The following is a 17,647-nucleotide window of genomic DNA, read 5'->3' as shown; positions in this document are numbered from 1 at the left end:
TAACAAAAGAAAACATAGTGAAAAACAATTTTATAAAGCACCCGAAGACAAGTGAGACCCAAGTCATAGCTGACTTGGGAAACCAGCTTAGATGCCATCAGCAGCCAGTACAGATCTGCAGGCTATGTCCACTGTATGTTCTCAGTGTATATGATCTTGCATCACAATAGCTTGAGTATAAGATCTTGTTATTGACAGCCCTAGTACTCCTACATTCTCATAATGCATGTAATCAAGCTCTTAAAACTATGATCAAATGTGACACAAATAAAAATATTTTGTCAGTGTGCACACCCTATGCAGAGGACTTCAACCTTCACACCCCCCTACCTTATTATTCTTACTTCATGGTCACTACATCTCAGCAAAAGAGCAACCACTAACAGGCAGTGTGGACCCATCTTGCTGTCCTGGTTTTTCTCCAAAGTACAAATAACTCAGATCACCAACAATTCACTAGAATTGAGTACTGGGATCTTACTCCAGTGCAAAACAAACAATATAACATGAGCAACTCACACCTTCCGCTGTTTGTACTAGACTAACTATGAAGTGAACTGGGTGGTCCAAGCAAGTGATTGTAATCCCTGCAGGCTGCAAGACTGGTGAATTATGATTATACCAGTGAAATCTCATCAACAATCTTGCAGCAGAGTTTTGCACTCTGTGGAGGTAATCAAGGCTTGTGTTTGGAAGTACCAATAAAGGGGCAATGCAATAATCAAAGTGCATAAAAACAAAGCAGGAATGACTGCTACATAATTCTTTTCTGGCATTAGGAGCTTGATCTTAGCTATATCCCGGAAATGTTAAAAGGACTTAAAGTTGACACTTGGTCCTAAAGTGTCACTCAGGTTTTCATTAAAACAACGCCAAATTCACACAAGTTAAGTACAGATCCCAAACCGTTTCCACTGCAAATAATAATGGAAAAAGTATGGAACTGCAGAGAGTGTGGAAGCCACATGTACTGGTGTCAAGGCCTCAGTCCTGGAAGAGCTGAGTTTCAAGTAATTAGGTGACATCCCATGAAGAATTTCATTTAGCAAACTGTCAAGGAAAATGAAAGCAGCTTCATGTTTTTCATGAAAGGAGAAATATAGTTGATTATTAGCAGCTTAGCAATGATATTGTATGAACTGTATAAACCAAGACATTAGAATACTTCAGGGTCTCCACTAAGTATATTCAACTTCTTCTCCAAAATTTGGTAACCCATTGCTATTACCTTACAAGAATTTTTAACTCACTTGCTGTATTAACTATACTGTGTATCTTTGCTGTTTTTTTCCCTATAAATATGTATTATTTTTTTCTTCATGTATTTGTGATATTTTGGAGCTTTTCTCCTGGGGCCTCCGCTGAAAATGGATATGTATCCAGTCGGACTATCCCGGTAAACAAATGTAAAATAAATAAAAACAAATAAATATTCTAAACTCCTGCTCCTACTGATCTCTCGGCTGATGCAAGTACACCATGCATATCACCTGGCTCCACGGTGTAAAGACCAGACTACCTGAAATCAGTCATTAGCTCAGGCACTGGAGGAGGCAGGCAGAGGAGGATGAGAGTGAGCAGCTTGAACATTCTAGGAGAGGAAGGTGCCCCAATTTACTGCAATAGTGGCATCTACTGGGGAAAAAGGAGAAGGGCATACAGCAATGAGTCAGGACATGTACTTGGCTTTGTCAAGCCACATTCATATAGTAGCCTACAGAGAGCATATCCATAAATTTGCACTCCTATAATAGAAGGCACTGTAGAGCCCTTGTATCTGCAAGAGTTCATGTCAGATGCCACTGACTAGAGGTTATGATCTAAAATTTGCATACCCCTGATGGCTGCCTGAATGATTGCCTCCTGTGTGACTCTTGGCCAGAAAGGATTTAATGGAATTAACTAAGGGAGGGTAGACAGATGGAAGGGATCAGGTGATAAAATGAGATAAAAAGCACACCATAAATACCAGTGGAAACCAATGTGGAGCTATATGATACCCTCCACCACAGAAATTGCCCCTAGGGAAGTTCATCCTAGAGAAAACTGTCTGGGAGTACGACCAAACCTAAGAGGCCCACCATTATAGAACTGTATCTAATACACCACAGTGGAAGCGCAGGCAATCAGCCAAGACTCTAGCTACCACTGTCATATTCTGATGAGAGAAGAAGATGGACCAGAACTGAGTAGCATAATGATTTCTTTTGCCATGAGGAGGTCTCTTGAAATTGTATAAGTAGGATTCCAAGAGGCCATCAATCATTTGAAACAGCTATAAGTGCACATAAGCCATTTTTCTATGGTCTTACCAATGCTACAAACTGGGTGATGATTGCTCAGATTATATAGCTCCAAAGATGACTTCTTAGGGTTAGATGTCAATAAGGCTTTTTTAAAAAGAAGTGAAAAACTGTTGTTAAAGAGCAGGTATGATAGAAAAGAACATGACTTAAGATATCCAAGCATGAGAGAGTTAACTTAATTGGCCCCAGATCTTGTCTGCAAATGGTAGGTGTCAAACATAAGACAAGATGTATAAGGTTTGAATAAGCACCATTCCAGTGGCACACAGACTATGAATCTGTATCATCTACTAACAACCATCTGGGGAGTTTGATATCAATATTATCACAAAAAAACAGAGCAGCTGCTTCACATTTCTCACATTTGAATGCTGAAATAGCCTTCCAGTTCACAAAACAGGCTGGAATTCTGAGTTTATCAGTGATCCACGATCACTGCTCTTAGTCTGTTTAAGAAATTATATGCACTCGCGGGTGTGTGCATACACACACACACACACACACACACACACACACACACACACACACAGCTATATAGATGTACAACAGAGACACAAAAAATAGAAGATAAAACAAAGGCAAGTAAAATATTACTCAACCAGCAGTTAGCAGTTCCTGGGAAATAACCTATTACCATATTATAGTTTGAAGCTACAAATTCCCTATGTCCCTTACTACTATCATTACATTGAGCGAATGTCTAATGATAGGTCTTTGCCCTGACTCAAGGAATATCTAGAAGGGTTATAATTAAACGTTTTAATGATAAAGTCATGGTAACAGGAAGCTGCTAAACAAAGGCTTGTATAAGACTACAACACAGCAGAACTGTTACACACAAGAAAAAGTATTGGCAGAAGCACTCCGAGCCTGTATGGGAAAAAAATATAGACTAAGAAAAGCAAAAAAAAACCAAAAATCAAAACACAACAAGGCTATTTAATCTTACCGGCTTCTTTCCTACTATCATTCTCTCCACAGCCTGTACTTGGGAGACATGGTCATCATTTGTTCGTAGCTCATGTTTCTGTATTCGTTGGTAAATGCCCACTAGTAGGTCTCGAGGTATGTCCTCTCCATTATCCACCCCTGGATGAGAGAGAATTCAGCAAACAAGAAAAGTTACAAATTTCAACTTCAACAGAGTTGGCTAGTTAGTCCTAAGAATGACACATCCAAACTCCTTGGACACTGAAGAAAGATATGTACTTCATAAGCAATAACCTACAAGTTGATATGGGAGGAAGGGTTTAATATGTACCCCAACTTCACAGTATATGTATTAGGTTTCAGAATGAATGCATTCACAGTACATTAGACGCATTACTAAATCCATTTAATCCCACATTTTAAAGCAGTCTACTGTATTTAGATATAATCTGGGTTTATGTATAATTATGTACTAGCAAACTGTGTTTTCATAGCTGTGTGTGTTGCAATGGCTGAAAATGCATTTTCCCTTTCTATTTTTATATTATTAATCCCATCCTTAACAGCAGTTAACATCCTGCTCAATGTTCTTTATCATAACACATCATCATATTGCAGGTGTGTAAAATATTTATTTTCCGATCAGAAAAAAACACGCAAGCTTCCAAGAATCTCTGCATAAATCTGTTCATTTCTTCAAGTATCCCCCTTTTCAACAAATCAAAAGAAAAATGATTAGAAAATACAAAGAGAAACGATTGCAAAAATAATTCATGCATGCAAGACCGTGGGAAAAATTCAGTATGTAAAATTCACATTAAGATGAAGGCAGACTGTTAACTGTCATGAAAAGACCACTCTGAAAATGAAGAAATGCATCTTACTTGTCGCAGTACAAATCTTTACATCTAACCGTGTGCTTTTTCACATTTGTTTACTCAGTCATAGAACCAGAGAAGTTTTTATGGCATGCCGCTCCACTATCAAAGATCTTCATACCTCAAGCTGTTTTGCTTTCAGCATATCTGTCTTCCTGTTGCAACACTAACAGCCTCCTCATCAATGGTACCGCTCTCATTTTTAACACATTAGTGGCCAACATATCCGAAACACACTTCTGTCTTACACAGCAAATCTTCTGCAAGAGCTGTGGCAAAAGTTGCTAAAACTGTATAGTTGGGTTTTTTGACAAAACTGTATATTTTGTATTATCATTTCTAAAGTATTAATGAGCAAAGATCTTTAATGCTTTCATCTATACGTGAATGCAGCAGACATATTTTTTCTTGAGAAGTAACAATTTTAAAATGTTTACAAACTTTTTAAATGGTAACAGAAAGCAAACATATCAAACATAAACTGCTCTTGTTTCATTGCTCCTTTAATATGTCAGCAACTCAGCTAACACTCTGATTTGTCCACTCCTGGGGTTGGGAATCCCTTTGCTGTTTATCTCTGTGGCAGTACATATGTCAGAAGACCTTCATGTGACACTAAATCAGACCACACATACGATCATAGGAGATTACTAGGCTATCGACCAGTAGCTCATTTTAAGCCTAGCTGTTTCACCCTAGAATATCATAGAATACCATAGATGTACTGCTCAATACCCAAGATTGGATTCAGTGATAACTGCCCATGTCCAGGAGGATTGTGGGTGCTATACCTGGTGAGAATTTATGATGTCTCATCCACTTGTCCAGGTTCCTCTTGAACAGTGTCACAGAGGTGCTCTGTTTCACATGAATTGGTAGCCTGTTCCAAAGCCGTAATAGTTACTGTGAGATAAATCTGTCCCTCCAGCATGTCTTATTTAAGCCATATTTAGGCACTGGGAATGGCAGCCCTAGTGCCATTTGAATTACTGATATGCAGCAAGTTCATTAGGTTTGGGTCTTGGACTGCTGTGTAGGCCAGGCATAAGTCTCCACTAAGAAGTCTGTATGACATGGAGTATAGTGACAGGGACTTTAGTCGGTGTGTGTAAGGCACATACTGGACCTTTTGATCTTCTTTGTTAGAAATCTTTGAGGTCTCTCTAATTGCTAAGGTGGTTAGTACAGTACATGCCGAATGGGGCGTTATACTCAATTATGGGCTGGACAAATGCCAAGTATAGGGGAGTTATAACTTCTTTTGCTCTTGAGGTGATACCTTTACTAATAAAGTGAGCTACATAGAAAGCTTTCCTTACTAGAGTAGACACGTAGTGGTCAAAGTTAAGGTCGCAGTCAACCTGAGATCCCAGGTCCCTTACCACTTCATGGGTACTTAGGGAATTGTTGTTGATTTGATAGTGTGAAGGGACATTGTTTGTTCCGAAGGGAAAGATGATGCATTTCTTTGCATTCAGTTTAAGATTGTGACTAATACACCAGTCGTTGGTTTGCGTGAGAAGTATACTGACATAATTTGAGGATTCAATGATTGCACCTAGTTTGCAGTCGTCTGCAAACTTGGTCAGCCACAACCCCTTAGTTTTGACCTGAACTTCTGAGAAGTATAGACCAAACAGTAGGGGCCATCACTGACCCCTGTGGCACCCTGCTGGCAACAGGTCTGCTGGCTGATGTGGAGTCAGCCACTTTGATAGTATATGCCCGGATTGTGAGCCAGCTGGCAACACATCTTATAACAAAAGAGCCTACATTCAGTTTGCTAAGTTTATCAGTAATACCTGAATATGGGACTGTGTCAAAAGCCTTTGCCAAGTTGAGGTATGCCTTGTGCACATATTTGCTTCATCAATGGCCTGGGTCACACTTTCAAAGAAATCCACCAGATTTAACAGGCAGTATCTGCCCTTCATGAAAATGAATTAGGTAGGATCCAGGGTTTGGAGGTCATCTATGTCTTTATTTATGAGGTCCATTATGATACGTTCCATGGCCTTACAGATGAGGCTGGTCAGGCTTATGGGTCTGTAATTCCCCGGGTCTGTTGCTAGGCCACCTTTGTGGAGGGGAATAGCTGTAGCTGTTCTCCATTCCGCAGGAACAAAGCCTGTGGTTAGCCTATGATTGAAAAAGGTACTTGGTGATGCTAGTTCATGTTTTAGCCTGTTTAGAAGACAGTCTGGGATGTCATCTACTCCCATACAGGATGTGTTTTTTGCTTTGCACAGGACTTTGAGGACCTGCTCTTCAGATATGTAGGGTGAGGTAGAAGTTTGGGGGAGGGTTTGTTGTAAGCTAGGAGTGGATAACGCAGTGAAATTTTCACCAAACCTATCCACTAGCAGGTTTGCTATCTCTGTGGGGTCAGTGTGTGTGTGATACCATTGGCCACTAGTTCTGCACATGCTTGGGTCCTACCCTTTAGGTTACATACGTAGCTGCAAAAAGCCTTATGGATATCCTTGCCAGTACTTACTAGGTTTCTCTCCAAGGAGCTCTTGGAAGATTAAACAAGTTGGCTTATTTGCCTGTTGAGGCTGAGGAGGGTGCTTTCCCATTGTTAGGGCTGTGCCTTTACTTTCTTGGACAGAAACTTTTTGCATTTACTGTAGAGTTTGTTGATGCTGGATGTCCATCATGGCAGCTTGTTTTTACCTGGAGCTTTGGCTTTGATTCTTTCCGGTACAGCCAAGTTTATACACTTATGCAAGTGATTGTACAAAACTTTAATGTAAGTTTCGGCATAATTACCACTTCCAGCTAAGGGTGGGGCTTGGAATGCATTTATACCCTCACCTAGGAGGGTACAGTTTGCCTTGGTGAAGTTTTGTAGTCTGATTTTACCCCTTTGTGAGTTCTGGTGTTAGTGTCAGTTCAAAGGCGATTGATTTGTGGTCATTTTTAACTAATGAGGGTCCAACAGTTGCAGCAGTGCACCTGTTTGGCATGTTGGTGAGAACTAGATCTAGAATGGCTGTTCCCCTTCTCAGGGTATGGACAATTTGTTCCAGGGCATTTGAATTCATAAAGTCAATGAACTTTTGTGCTAGCGAGTTAGGGCTAGCGTAGGTTTCCCAGTTGATGGTGGGATAATTGAAATTCCCCATAACCAATGTGTTCGGTAAAATTTGAATTGTCTTCAGTTTGATTATGTAGGCTTTGTGAGTGTTGTGACCGATGGAGGGGGGTCTATAACTGACTTAGACCGCTGGACCTGGAGTAACTCCATGGAGTTGCCCGTCTAACTAGATGGGAGGTGAATTTATCTGTAATATAGATTGAAACACTGCCTCCTTTGGTTTTCACATGTTCATTCTGCGGTCTAAAGGTGTGGAAAGCATTGTAGCCTTGCAGGGCAGGGGTACTCTCTGAGGCCTTAAACCATGTTTATGTGACTACATAGGCATCTGCATCTTCTACATATTAACCTGCATTTCCTTGTATAAGGAATGCTGGTATTGCTCATGGAATAACATTATCAGTGGCCAAATTCTCTGGCAATAAAATATACTACAGTACAGCCAACAGATGTGTATAGACACACACACACACACACACACACACACACACACACACACACACACACACACACACACACACACACACACACACACACACACACACTTGGAATCACAACATTATTTTCTTGAAATGCATTGTTCACTGAAGGCAATATTTTCTTAGCCTCTGCCTGAAAGTTATCTTATGAAAGGTCCTTTTTGGAAAGAAAACACCTAGCTTAAGACTTTGAAAGGAGAAAATAGGGATAACTAGAGTGTATTTTTATGGGATTCAGGTGTACCTTCAAGCATCCTTCTTCTGGACTTCCCAGTAAAGATACCCCAATAACCAAATAATATTTAGCATAAGAAATCTAATACTTGCCACTAGTCTAAACTCATTACTCAACTGCATTATACTCCTCCCTTGCAGAACATACTGATTCATTTTTTCCACAAGTCTTAACGCATGGTGTGTGCTCACTCTCAGACATATCCATTTCTAAGGTAGGTAAATATAGCTTGATTTGACCTCATTCCATACTATACATCAAAGGAATGCAAGCAATGATTGTAGTGTTTCATGACTGTTCCACATAGATATACTACCACAACAATGAACATAACTTCTTGTTCTCTTAAATCTTTACTTAAAATTATCTTTTCTATCACTAGCCCCATCCCCTTACTCATTGCTGTTTTTGTTGTGTCCTAGACAAGCATCGGTGGAGTTGTGTAGTGCTACTCTCATTCCCTGGGCTGAGGCTGTAATTGGTCAGATTTGATCAGTGCTCTACCTCAGTAAACAAATTCAAATATAGAAGTATGGATGAAGTGTCACAATTATAACCTCAGTAAACAAATTCAAATATAGAAGTATGGATGAAGTGTCACAATTATAACCTCAGTAAACAAATTCAAATATAGAAGTATGGATGAAGTGTCACAATTATAACCTCAGTAAACAAATTCAAATATAGAAGTATGGATGAAGTGTCACAATTATAACCTCAGTAAACAAATTCAAATATAGAAGTATGGATGAAGTGTCACAATTATAACCTCAGTAAACAAATTCAAATATAGAAGTATGGATGAAGTGTCACAATTATAAGACACTGATGTGCTGCTCACCTCGCAGGTTTTTGATGAAATCATCAAGCTTCATCTTCCGTTCTGGCTTCACATTTGGGCTGTACATATCTGTGTTGAGCAAGATGATGGCAAAGGCCAAGATAAAGATGGTGTCTGGATTCCGAAACTGTCGCACTAGAGCGGGGTTGCACACACAGTACCTCTGACTGTAAGAAACAGAAAAAATGTTATACTACGATAAATAAACAGATTAAAAAAAACCCAACACACACACACACACACACACACACACACACACACACACACACACACACACACACACACACACACACACACACACACACACACACCAGGTCTACAACAACATATTAAATACTTGTGGGAATGACAATCATGCAAACATAAAAGAAGCTGGTGAACAGAGGTGTTAACAACTTACAGATCTGACTGATAGTAGCAGGATTAGCAGATCTGGATACAAAACTCTGACTTGATAAGAATCACTCCCACCTCAGCACCACAAGAAGACCCTTAATAAAGTTGTTTAAATAGCACCATACGCTCTCAGCAAATAAAAAAGGTGATATCTGAAGCTATGCAAAATTTCTAGTGGACTAGTGCTCGGCAACAAGAGTCAATAAGAAACACAATAGTTCAGTAATGCATTTAACATATGTTTAACTCTTGTACTGTAATGAGATTAGAGATTCTAACCACTATGTAACTTGTCTTGCTATCAGTTGAAATAATTTTTTAAACTTTATGTGAACTACCTCTTTACTCTGTCAAAACTGAAAATATTTCTTGAAATCAAAAGTTACTATGTCTACTTTAAGCAGCACCAGTTCTAACCATTAGTTTAATAAACCTAGTTTGTGTAATTATCTACACAATCAAAGTGTCCCACTGTAGAAAATGTATTTATTTATTTGACATTTTTTTTTCTGGGAAAGTCTGACTGGTACAGAGTCCATTTTCAGCAGAGGCCCAGGGAGAACTGCTCTAGACGCTTGTCGTTGGAATGTGGGAGGAAACCAGAGCACCCGCAGTTAACCTACATGAACACAGGGAGGATATCCAGACTCTGCACGGAAGGTACCCTGGCCGAGAATCAAACTGGAGAACCTCTTGCTGTGAGGCGACAATGCTAACTGCTGCAACACTGTGCCACCCAAATATGAAAGCACATTACTTGTAAATACCTCAGAAAATCATTTGCACAGTTCTCTTCTCCTACTTTTAAAAATACACAGTCCACGTGTGCTTTTTTTCTTCATGGGATTCCTTGTCATATTCCTTCAGAATGCATACAAAATTGGACAACACAGCAACAGGAAACATTCCTCAATCACAAATGCTATACTGCAATATTATAAATCACCAGTAGAGGTCTCTTCTAATTTAAAAATGTGTACATGTTTTTCTTGGTCTTAAAAGCAAAGCCCTGTAGATAACCTTTCCCACAACAAGTCACTACCTTTGATTTAGCCTCAATATCACTGGATTAAAAAAAAACAGCTGAAGACATATAAACAAGTTTTTAATGATTAATGATATCTGTAGTCCTTAACAGTCACATTAATGTTTTCAAGGTTAATAATTAGAGAGGCAAAGATAACAGAATGGGAAGAGGCCAAACATTTATTTGGGCTGCAGGCTAGAGATTGCCATCCCTATCAAGGAGTGATATCAGAGTGTAGGCAAACAGGAAGAAATAGAGGGTTCCTAAGCAAAAGACCACCGCTGGTAGAGTTTTTAGTAGAATCTAGAACAGAAGCTGCTGTTAAAAAGGGATAATTAGTACAGCATATAAAATATTACATGATCACTATAAGAATCAATAAGTGGAGGTTAGAAAGGATCAGAAAGAGAAACTGGATAAACAATTCACAAAGAAAAAAAATGGACAGATATATGCATGACTCCCAAATATGCAACAAAGTCTACATGGTTTAGGATCTTTGCTTGGAAGTGTTTACATACATATTTTTATACCCCAAGTATACTCCAAAGAATTTTTCCTCGGGTAGATAGCAAATGTTGGAGGTATGATGGAGAAGAAAGAGAGAATTGCGAACATATTATTTGGGAGTGTAATGAGTTGGCAGACTTTAAAAAATTCCTTGCAGGCTACTCTATCAGAAATACTGGGTGAACAAATTGGTACACCTAAATAATTGATTTTTTTATCTATAATACAGAATCAGAATGGTCTAGACATAGTAAGACCATACTTAGTCTAATTAAGGTGGATACAAAAAAGCAGTTAGTAGGAAATGGAAATGAAAATCTAAACCAACTGCACTACAAGTAGTGAATATAGGAACAGAGATAAAACAACTGGAACTGGGATCTTTAGGAAAGGGTAGGAGCAAATTACATAGAAAAAATGGGAAATGTGGGAACAATACATGCAGAATAATGTTTTAGAGGAGAAATGAGGTTTAAAAGACGGCAGGATTTGAATGAACTATATAATTTTTGATTGGCAATGACTGGATAGATTATAAGTGATGCATACAGTTTGCAACTAAAAATATGTCAAGTTAGTGTTGCCATATTTTCAGATGCTCAGAATGCGATATTTTGCAGGACAAACCATACCTGCAACCTATGCAAAGGACTAGACTTCATTTTTTAAAGAACTTGAGATGTTTTAGTTGTCTCATGTCATATTAGGATGTTTCAGATATGGCATATGTAGCTCCCACTGTATTTCATTGTAGAAGTAATGGACTGTAGTTTTCCATTACATCACAAGGTGGAACTCCTTTTCAGGGATATAAAAGACAATTTTGAAAGTGAAAGAGGAGACTGAGATACTAGCTGAAGGAGGGAAGACTGAAACAGGGAGCTGAAGGGAAAAAGGGCTTTGCAGCATGACTGGATTTTCTTTCTAGTGCTTTGGGACAGGGGAGTGAAGTAGCAGATTGTGTCCATCTGTTGCTGAAATCCTGGATGATGGTATTTTGTGGAATCAGGAGGGAAGTCTGAAACCAATAGTTCCACGTCTACATATGACTCAGCAAGAAAAGGAGTTCCTTTGGGCCTAGTACAGAGAAGCCATAGATGATTACCAGAGTTCTGGCAGGTAATTTTCTAGTTTTCTCATCAGAGGAACCACAGTGCCTGGTCACTAGGATATTCTCGATGGAGTGGGGAGATGCTTTGGCTGTCATTTCATATTTTTATAAGATTGTGGATTTCCCCCCCTGAATGCTTTGTGGATTACAAATAACTGGGATCCATATGAGCTCCAGTTTGGGCCTCACCATGCTGGCAGCAAGAGTATAAGTAATCACTGGCCAGTGAACAGGGTATAATAATGTTTCATAGTTGGTCTGTTTAGAATTGATCAAGGGGGTTGAGGGTGTTAGTACTGCTCAATGACACTGCATTTTCTCATATTTGTATTGTTGCATTACAAATCTTCATTGTTCAATGACATTGCATTTTGTTTCTGTTAGGAGTGCTACCTTCAAGAATTTTGCTGCTCAATGACAGTGCATTTTCTCATATCTGTGTTATTGTATTATAACTCTTATATTGCTTAATGACATTGCATTTTTCCCATGTTTGTATTGCTGCATTATAAAGCTTTACTGCTCATTGATATTGCCTTCTTTGTGCATGTTTGAATGTCAAGACCTTTTTCTGTTGAGTTCTGGGGAAGAGGGTGAATGTATGTTTTCATTGCATGCATATCTCACCTTGCATTATTGCTAACTGGTGCACTGTTGAAATAATTTGTTTGTGGTTGTGCTACTGCCTTTTAAGCTAGATGTGTCACCTAGAATGAAATCTGTCATTCTTGCCACATTGGTGTGTTGGGCCTATAGGCGTGTCACCAGAGTCAGGTAGGAAGGAACCCATATCTACTTCATCTACACCTGTGGGTGCGTTACACATTTGTTTCATGCAACTGTTAGTGGAAACTTATTAAATATTTTTTGTCCTAAAATCTCATGACAGTTGCCATTTTTCATGCCTTTTCACAAAATACAACTGTCTAAATAGGAACTGTCCTACCTAAAGAAAGGCGAGTGATACCCCTAAACATACCTAGGAACTGTCTGAAGTAAGCTATAAGCCACAAAACATCATGAGTTAGCTGAAGATAAATCATGTTAGGTGCATTTTGAGGCATATGCCAAGTGCCACTTAAACACAAAATAAACAGGATTGCTTTTCTTGTAACATGCAATTTTTAATAAAAGGTTGATGACATACTATAATAAATGCTGTTCTTGCTTCATTTATTAGAAATCAGTGAGTGCACCATTCTTAAAAACATTTTTAAGAAAACACTGGAGGACGTCTTTTGCTTCTTCACTAAAACTGAGGATGCAGCTTTTGAAAGGTTGAGAAAAACAGTTATTGACTTACTTAGTTTAATTTTACTTAGCATACTATATTTATTAACTATTTGTTTACCAGGTTAGTGGACTGTCTGTTGACCCTTTTCAGCCACACCCCAAGCTCAAAGAGCAGAATATTTAATATTCTATCTTAATACAGTATTTTAACATTATATATTTTGTTTAGTAACCCAGCCACTAGGGATGCACAAGCCAGTGCATTTCTTTGTGCCAGTCCCAAGCCCAGATAAATGGGGAGGGTTGCATCAGGAAGGGCATCTGGTGTAAAAACTTTGCCAAATCATACATGCTGACAACAGTATAGATATACATACCGGATTGGTCGAGGCCCGGGTTAACAACAACTGCCACCAGTACTGTTGGCCAACGGGGTGCTGGCGGAAATTGGGCTACTGTTGGCTGAAGGAGGAGAAGAGGAGGAAGGCATGGCCGAAGGCAGGAAGAGAGGAGAAAGGCTAGGACTGTGGTACTGAGGGTCGGAACTTTGAATGTTGGTAGTATGACTGGTATAGGGAGAGAGCTAGCCGATATGATGGACAGAAGGAAGGTTGGGGTATTGTGTGTGCAAGAGATCAGATGGAAGGGTAGCAAGGCTAGGTGTATCGGAGGCGGGTTCAAATTGTTTTATCATGGTGTGGATGGGAGGAGAAATGGTGTAGGGGTTATCCTGAAGGAACAGTATGCTAACAGTGTTTTGGAGGTGAAAAGAGTGTCGGATAGAGTGATGTTTATGAAGCTGGAAATTGATGGTGTAATTATGAATGTTGTTAATGCATATGCTCCACAAGTTGGTGTGCGATGGATGAGAAAGAAAAATTTTGGAGTGAGTTTGATGAAGTGGTGATGACTGTACCCAAGGGTGAGAGAGTGGTGACTGGAGCAGATTTCAATGGGCATGTTGGTGAAGGGAACAGAGGGGATGAGGAAGTGCTAGGTAGGTATGGTGTTAAGCAAAGGAATGCAGAAGGTCAGATGGTAGTGAGTTTTGCAAAAAGGATGGACATGGCTGTAGTGAATACGTATTTTAACAAGAGGGAGGAGCATAGGGTGACATACAAGAGTGGAGGAAGATGCACACTGGTGGATTATATCTTATGTAGAAGGGCTAATCTGAAGGAGATTGGAGACTGAAAAGTGGTGGCAGGGGAAAGTGTAGTTAGGCAGCATAGGATGGTGGTTTGTAGGATGACATTGGTGATCAAGAAGAGGAGGAGGAGTGTGAGGTCAGTGCCAAGGATCAAATGGTGGAAATTGAAAAAGGGTAATTGTGAGGTGGAGATCAGGGAAGAGTTAAGACAGGCACTGGGTGGCAGGGAGGAGTTACCGAATAGCTGGGTAACTACAGCAGAGCTAGTAAGGGAGATGGTTAGAAAAGGTACTTGGTGTGACATCTTGAAAGAGGAAGGAGGACAAGGAGACATGGTGGTGGAATGAGGAAGTACAGGAGAGTATACATTGAAAGAGGTTGGCTTAGAAGAAGTGGGATTGTCAGAGAGATGAAGAAAGTAGACAGGAGTATAAGGAGATGAGGCGCATGGCAAAGAGAGAGGTGGCGAAGGATAAGGCGTATGAAGAGTTGTATGAAAGGTTGGACACTAAGGAGGGAGAAAAGTACCTGTACTGAGTGGCTAGACAGAGGGACCGAGCTAGTAAAGATTTGCAGCAGGTAAGAGTGATAAAGGCTAATTAGGGAAACATACTCGCAAGCGAGGAGAGTGTGATGAGCAGTTGGAAAGAGTACTTTGAGAGCATGATGAATGAAGAGAATGAGAGGGACAGAAGGTTGGATGATGTGCAGATAGTGAATCATGACGTGCAGTGGATTAGCAAGGAGGAAGTAAGGATAGCTATGAAGAGGATGAAGAATGGAAAGGCTGTTGGTCCAGATGACATACCTGTGGAAGCATGGAAGTGTTTAGGTGAAATGGCAGTGGAGTTTTTAACTAGATTGTTTAATGAAATCTTGGAAAGTGAGGGGATGCCTGAGGAATGGAGAAAAAGTGATTTGGTATCGATTTTTAAGAATAAGGGTGATGTGCAGAGCTGTAGTAACTACAGAGGGATTAAATTGATCAGTCACAGCATGAAGTTATGGGAAAGAGTAGTGGAAGCTAGGTTAAGAAGGGAGGTGATGATTAGTGATCAGCAGTATGGTTTCATGCCAGGAAAGAGCATTACAGATGCGATGTTTGCTCTGAGAGTGTTGATGGAGAAGTACAGAGAAAGTCAGAAGGAGTTGCATTGTGTCTTTGTGGATTTAGAGAAAGCATATGACAGGGTGCCTAGAGAGGAGTTGTGGTATTGTATAAGGAAGTTGGGAGTGTCAGAGAGTATGTAAGAGTGGTACAGGATATGTACGAGGGTAGTGTGACAGCAGTAAGGTCTGTGGTGGGAGTGACGGATGCATTTAAGGTGGAGGTGGGATTACATCAAGGATCAGCTCTGAGCTCTTTCTTATTTGCAATGGTGATGGACAGGTTGACAGACGAGATCAGATAGGAGTCCCCATGGACTATGATGTTTGCAGATGACATTGTGATCTGTAGTGAGAGTAGGGAACAGGTGGAGGAGACCCTGGAGATGTGGAGATATGCTCTAGAGAGAAGAGGAATGAAGGTCAGCAGAACTAAGACCGAATATGTGTGTGTGAATGAGAGGGAGGATAGAGGAATGGTGAGGATGCAGGGAGTAGAGGTGGCGAAGGTGGATGAGTTTAAATACTTGGGATCAACAGTTCAAAGTAATGGTGAGTGTGGAAGAGAGGTGAAGAAGAGAGTACAGGCAGGATGGAGTGGGTGGAGAAGAGTGTCAGGAGTGATTTGTGACAGACAACTACCAGTAAGAGTGAAAGGGAAGGTCTACAAGAGGGTAGTGAGACCAGCTATGTCATATGTGTTGGAAACAGTTGCAATGACAAAAAGGCAGGAGTCAGAGCTGGATGTGGCAGAGTTAAAGATGTTAAGATTTGCACTGGGTGAGATGAGGATGGACAGGATTAGGAATAAGTATATTAGAGGGTCAGCCCAGGTTGGAAGGTTTGGAGACAAAGCCAGAAAGGCAAGATTATGTTGGTTTGGACATGTGCTGAGGAGGGATGCAGAGTATATTGGGAAAAGGATGCTAAGGATGAAGCTGCCAGGTAACAGGAAAAGAGGAAGGCCTAAGATAAGGTTTGTGGATGTGGTGAGAGAGGACATGCAGGTGGTTGGTGTGACAGAGCAAGATGCAGAGGGCAGGAAGAAATGGAAACAGATGATCCGCTGTGGTGACCCCTAATGGGAGCAGCCGAAAGAAGAAGAAGAAGAAGAAGAATATTTTGTTATAGTATGTAAATAAGTCTAATATCATGATGGAGATAAGAAGGCAAAAACATAATAATGATGCAAGCTATAAATCTTTGGAAACCAGATATTTTATTCCTTCATTTTAACTTTGCTTTAACATCATAGAAAGATTAAACATGTCTGATTGTATTTCATAGCTTGCTTCACAGGGCACAGCAGTTCTGAGCAAAAACAGCTAAAACCATTCAAGCTTAAGTATTCACAGACTATACTACAACTACTTGTACATGTGTTAGACATTAATGTATATTAGGCATTACTGTACAGTTGAATGTGTACTATGTGAAGCCTGCTGGCAGGAGGCAAAACTGTATTTACATTTTAGTGTTAAGTTTATTTGTCTAGTTCAGTCCTCAGCCACTTAGCTGGACTGCCTCCACTGTAGAGACTGCATGCTGTCCCTGTGTCAACATGGGATTTTGCTGGGTGCTCAGGTGTCTTACCATGCCCAAAATATGTGCTACAGTTAAGTGATATGTTTTCCAGACTGTCCGTAGGTGTGCAAACTACAAGTGAGTGAGACACTGACTGAATGAGTGTGCATATCCTGCAATGGGCTACTGCACATTCCAAAATACATTCTTTTTTCAAGATCCCACTAAGTGATGAGACTCTAAAATGGATTAAGTGGATAATGAGAGAATGTATTGCAAGCAGCCATCCATCTAGAAAGCAGCTCAGAATTTTATTGGCACATGGCATTGCTCTTGTCTCCATTCAATAGCCAGCCATTAACTGAACTGTAATTAATAAGTAAACATTAAAAAGATTTCAAGTTTTGGACATTGCTAGCCACATAGCTAAGCAAAAGTTTGTGTGAGCTGCAACAGATATCCGGTCTAATTCTCTAGAAGGGTAGGAGCTACAGGGTGAGTCATAATCTTCCAAGTGTGCAAACCTATACTACTAAATATAACGCTGGCAAAGTGTGCTAATCTGTTTTATAAAGAACTTGTGCTTTCAACAGTTTCATTCAAAGATTTGACACAATATGTGTCATATTCAGATCCATCTAATAAAACCTACTTCATTTGAGTTCCTTCAAATCATAAGGCATCAGTGGTACGTGTTCAGACATAGCTTTGTATATCTGAGTCATGTACAGCTTTAGTCAGATAACAAACTTCCTTTGCATGCAGAATTGGTACATTGGGCTACTAATGCATATTCATTTGTAAATGTACCCTTTCTGCA

The 17,647-nt window shown here is 39.9% G+C and overlaps 1 protein-coding gene across 5 annotated transcripts in view; it reads right to left on the bottom strand.

The window, feature by feature from the left end:
- The window catches only part of IQSEC2 (IQ motif and Sec7 domain ArfGEF 2), a 575,830-nt gene that overhangs the window by 167,486 nt on the left and 390,697 nt on the right, over positions 1-17,647 (bottom strand). For all 5 annotated transcript variants that reach the window (XM_044060579.1, XM_044060614.1, XM_044060605.1 and 2 more), the window contains exons 7-8: positions 8,770-8,936; positions 3,256-3,395 (exon numbers count right to left, since the gene is read on the bottom strand). In XM_044060579.1, the coding sequence (XP_043916514.1) occupies positions 3,256-3,395; positions 8,770-8,936 (307 nt within the window). The remainder of the gene's footprint in view (positions 1-3,255; positions 3,396-8,769; positions 8,937-17,647) is intronic.

The sequence above is a fragment of the Protopterus annectens genome, chromosome 1.part0 (assembly GCF_019279795.1).
Source record: "Protopterus annectens isolate FY-2018-M chromosome 1.part0, PAN1.0, whole genome shotgun sequence".
NCBI classification, from domain to species: Eukaryota; Metazoa; Chordata; order Ceratodontiformes; family Protopteridae; genus Protopterus; species Protopterus annectens.
The sequence above is the reverse complement of the archived record's forward strand: the minus strand, read 5'-3'. Positions and strand labels throughout refer to the sequence as shown.